The 4,544-nt window shown below is 50.6% G+C and overlaps 1 protein-coding gene across 1 annotated transcript in view; it reads left to right on the top strand.

Annotated features, from left to right (window-relative positions):
* The window catches only part of LEF1 (lymphoid enhancer binding factor 1), a 157,774-nt gene that overhangs the window by 92,965 nt on the left and 60,265 nt on the right, over window positions 1-4,544 (top strand). Inside the window, exons 2-3 of the mRNA XM_026078397.1 lie at window positions 667-730; window positions 1,996-2,129. Coding sequence (XP_025934182.1) covers window positions 667-730; window positions 1,996-2,129 — 198 coding nt within the window. The remainder of the gene's footprint in view (window positions 1-666; window positions 731-1,995; window positions 2,130-4,544) is intronic.

The following is a 4,544-nucleotide window of genomic DNA, read 5'->3' as shown; positions in this document are numbered from 1 at the left end:
CGCCCGCGGCTCCCCGAAAGGGCTGGAGGGGGCCGCGGGCAGAGCCCGGGCGGCGAGCGGGGCGCCGCGGGTCCCGGACGGTGCGGGAGCAAACGGGACCCAGAGCAGCCCTGAAACCAGCGGGGTCGGAGCTTCAGTCGGAAACTGCTCCACGGGACTCGCGGAAGACTGTCCGGGACGGATTTCCCGGCGCTAAAGCAACTTCGGGGCGAGTCGCGGATCTCTCCCTGTGTTGTATTTTATTTTATTTTGYTTTTTCCCCCTCCCCCTAAAGATCTCGTAATGAGGGCGGCCCGATTTTCAGCATTAGCCTTGGTGTCACTTTAGCAAAAAGTGTTTTGATCACCGAAGCTCAAAATATTTTCCAGAAATAAGCCCCTTTCGTTAAATGTAGGGCGCTTCTGCTAGAAATGCTTTGCAAAGACACGTAGTTATTAACGCTGTAATAAAACGATCGTTTGTACAAGCGTTTCTGGTACAGTTGCCTTCAAAATGACTAAGAGGAAAAACAAAGATGCTTATCTCTGGCTGTAACTTCCCCCCCCCCCCCAAGACGATCTAGTGCTATTAACAGCAAATGAACATCCATAAAATGACTCTGCTTCTTCTTCTTTTTTTTTTTTCCCCCCCCTGCTTGCTTTTTAATGGTGGATTCTTTGTGGTTAGGTTTCCCGGCAAAGCCAGGCGCAGGACTCCTACCATGATAAAGGCAGAGAGCATCCCGAGGAAGGTGAGCACCGCGCACTCCTGCCGGGCGGTGCGGCCCCTGTCAGCACCAGCCGACACCTCCGCTGCACGCCCTGCGGACTGGGATTCGGTTCCCCTTGGAAAACATAAATCCAGTCTCTTTTTGGAAGCGGGGGGGTTGGGGGATGTATGCAGTGCTTTCAGAGCTCGCTTAAGAGGGAGATGAGCGCGCAGCACGTTTATCTTGAGTAACCAAATGGTATTTCAGTTGTTTAGAAACTGATAAGTAGGCCAAATGGATCTTTTGCTGAAGAAATAACTATTTTTAGGATATCAGCTTAAGCACATCTATCTCTTCACTCATACAGTGCAGCTGAGTTGTGGTGTTCAGAAACTGTGTGCCTTTTTTTCCGCAATCAAAGTTGCAATTTTTAACTACATCATATCATAAATTCCATATAAAAATGGACCCTTGCAGTTCAGTCCTGCTGCTTGCCAGGACACTCTGGTGGTCTTTCTCAAAATTGGCTATTAAACTGCCTAAAAGCAGTAATGTCCGTGTATTTTTGGCGGGTAGGGGGAAGAAGATTGGCTCTGCATAGGTGTATTTTCATCCTTGTATCTTCTCAGAGGCTCACCTGGGAGCTGTAAATGACCGGTAGATCGTATGGATGGGAGACCTGTTCGCCCCCCTCCCTGCCTGTCTCTGTGCAGAAAGCGGAACCAAATTCTTTGTTTTCCCGCAAAATAGCGTTCCTCGCTTGGCTCCCCTCTCGACTCTGGTGCCACGCGTGGTCACCAGCCTCCCCCCACAAATCGTGCGGGTATCGTTACAAACCGGCACACAGTGTCTCTGCTAGTTATCTTTGCCCCAGTCCTCCCTTTCCTGACAGTGATGTCGAAAATCCATATTGGCAGTACTTCTGAATCCGCAAATCCTGGAGGAATATGTAAAATGGGGGAGAACTGCTACTTGAGAAATGTGATGTTGCTGCTGATGTTGCTGCCCCTGTGAACAGAGGCTAGCAAAATAAATGGCTTACCCTGAGGTTTTTCCACGTTTTAAGTGTAAACTCCTCGCTAAGCATGCTTACTCCTTTGAGAATTAACCCTTGTTTAAAAACAAAAAAAACGAAGAAGTTTTTATATATTGCTGCAGACCACTTTCTGCCAGAAGTGGTTGCCCTACCTAAGGCAACGTTTGCGTGCAGAGCATTTCCGTGGGTGCCCGGGCCCYGTGTAAGTGCTCTGGCTTGCGAGAAACGTGTGGTGTGGGGAATAATGTGACCGTTGTTTCCTCTTCCCTAGGAAAACATCCAGACAGTGGCTTATACAGCAAGGGACCGTCGTACTCGGGTTATTCTGGGTATATCATGATGCCAAATATGAACGCCGACCCCTACATGCCGAACGGATCTCTGTCGCCGCCCATCCCCAGGACAGTGAGTTACCTGCTGCGAGGCCCCGCTTTGGCGAGCCGCGCTTCCTCCTGTTCCTTCCTTCGCGGTGCTCACTCGCGCTGGCTTTTTGGGGTTTTTTTTAGGTAGCTTTTCGGTCCTCAGCCTGCAGCCCATGGCGTTTTAGGGCTCTCGGAGGTGTTGGTTGTGATGGCGGTGGAAGAGCCACAGTCTGCTCTGAGCTGCGGTGTCCTCTGAGCAGAGCGGGGGGCGGCGGGGGAGGAAGCCCTGGTTTACGCCGGGGGATAATGTTTAATGTTYGGTGGGATGATGTAAATACCTACTTTGCAGGGACCAGGGCAGATGTGAGGTTTTGGGCTTTAACGCTCCTGTTTGTGGAGGAGAACAGAGGGCTGGAAGTGGAGCTGCTAAAGTTGCTCGTTAGTAAGGTGAAAAGATTTGGTACTTTTTCTGCCTTTGGATGCGGCATTGCTCTTTGCTGATTGATGTTTATTTCTGTCATCGATTGCTCTGTGTGAAGGCCTCGTGTATCTGCAGGTATTGCTTTGAAACGTGCTCTGTAACTTCATCCACAAATCGTGCAACGGTTGTGGGCAAATTGCTGCCAACTCTGAGGCAGAGTTGTAGTCGCAGCTTTGCTTTACCTTGTGGTGGGCACCGAGTCTTCCAGCTTGGTCCCTCTGCTTGCATTGGTGTAGATGCATGTCTGGTGGATCTCAATGAATTTTTGGTTTTGGAGAGCYAATTCCCCTTTGTTTTTGTAAACCATTTGGTCTACAGATAGGGTGATGGGGAGGCAACACTAAAATTAGCCRTGGAAATTGCATTAGTAGGATTGGAGTGGAGCAGGAAACAAATTTGCTTGTAGGTGTCCTCTGGCAAGACTGTCCCTGCAGTTGCCTATGCTGGGATATCAGAAGTTGCATGCAGGTATTTCCTAGTGATAAGCAGCTTTCCTTCTTCCTGGCTCTTAGTTTTTTTTTATTTGGCAATCTCTGTCTGACAACTGGCTTTATTTTGCTCTGCTGTATCCTTGATTMTTCTACAAGATTGTGGCTTTTGGCTTTAGAAACAAAAAGACGGGGCCTAATCTGTGTTGGTAATTTAACAGCAGCAAAGCGTGTTAAAATGTTGGATGTTGGGCTTCAGAATGATGCTGCAGTTGGGTTTTCTGAAATCAGTGATTCTGCTGGTTTTTGTATGTCATTGCTTGCATCTCAAAGAGTCAAAACCCGATGCGGTGTATTGCTTTCCGTAGCTCTGTTACTAAAAGAGATCTTATTTGTGTGTAAATGGCCGTGCGGAGGCCTACGCTCGTTCAGTACAAAACATTTAAGCTGTAGCACAYGTAGTGCTTCTGTGTGACGGCCAGGATCTGTTGAAATTTGTCACTTTAAACGCTGCTCTTTGGAAAACTTTGGTGCGGATGTTTCAAGGGGAAGAGGGTGCAGTTGCTTCAGCAGCGCCGAGGCTCAAATCTGCCCCCTTGGAGACTGGGACACTTAATAAGAGCTTTTTTGTTTTTACCCCCGCTTTCCCATGTTACGTTCCCGAGAAAGTGCCTCGTGCCGGGCTTCRCACCGCAAAATCGGGTTTAGTTGTTGGCTTCAGGTGAACACGCGTGAGGCTGGCCAGCTCTCCCGGTCCCGCCGGGATGCCCCCGGGACGCGGAGGCGAGGAGCCGCGGCGGGGAAGGAAGGGCCCCGGCGGCCTCGCCGCATCCGAGGGGCTAGCGCAGCCGCAGGGTAACCGCAAGGCTACACGCTTGAGTTATTCAATACTTTTTTTTTCTTTCTTTCTTTAATTGTGCTGTAATCTCTGCTGGGCTCGTAGCTGACAGCTGTGCTGCCGCCGCCGCCTCCTCCTCCTCGCCTCCGCGGCCGGAGCCGCCGGGCTGGGGAGCCGGGGGTCTCCGCGGGGCGGCCGGCCCCGGCGCCTGGCGAGGGAGGAGCAGCAGCCCCGTGGCCGCGTACCTGCGCCGTTTCCTGCCCAAAGCCGCCGCTGCCGTGCTGCCTCTCTCGCCTCAAGGTGTTGGGCAGGACTAAAACACCGCCCCGGGGCAACCAGGCTTTTTGGGTTTTCTTTTCCTTTTTTTCCTTTTTTTTTCCTTTTTTTTCCCCCATGCTGTGCAAACTGTTTGAAGGACGCGGGTACGTGCAAGCAACGCAGGCGACACCACGCCTGGTAAAATGCAGTGAAACGGAGGACACGGGCCGTTCCTGATGGACACAGCTGTGCCTGGCTATATATATGTCTGTGCATATATATGTGTGTGTGTTTTTATATATATATATATATATATAAAATTTATGTATGTATATCTATCGCAAAGGTAAAACACCGCTTTTTTGTTTCTGGAGCAAGCACGTGGGGCCCGATGCTGTGACTATCACATCAACTAGCCCGTGGGCCTGTGTGCCACTAGTGACACGTGCAGGC

The sequence above is a fragment of the Apteryx rowi genome, unplaced genomic scaffold (assembly GCF_003343035.1).
Source record: "Apteryx rowi isolate R43461 unplaced genomic scaffold, aptRow1 scaffold_48, whole genome shotgun sequence".
In the NCBI taxonomy this organism is placed as follows: domain Eukaryota; kingdom Metazoa; phylum Chordata; class Aves; order Apterygiformes; family Apterygidae; genus Apteryx; species Apteryx rowi.
Note: the sequence above shows the minus strand (reverse complement) of the source record. Positions and strands in the feature narration are given on the sequence as shown.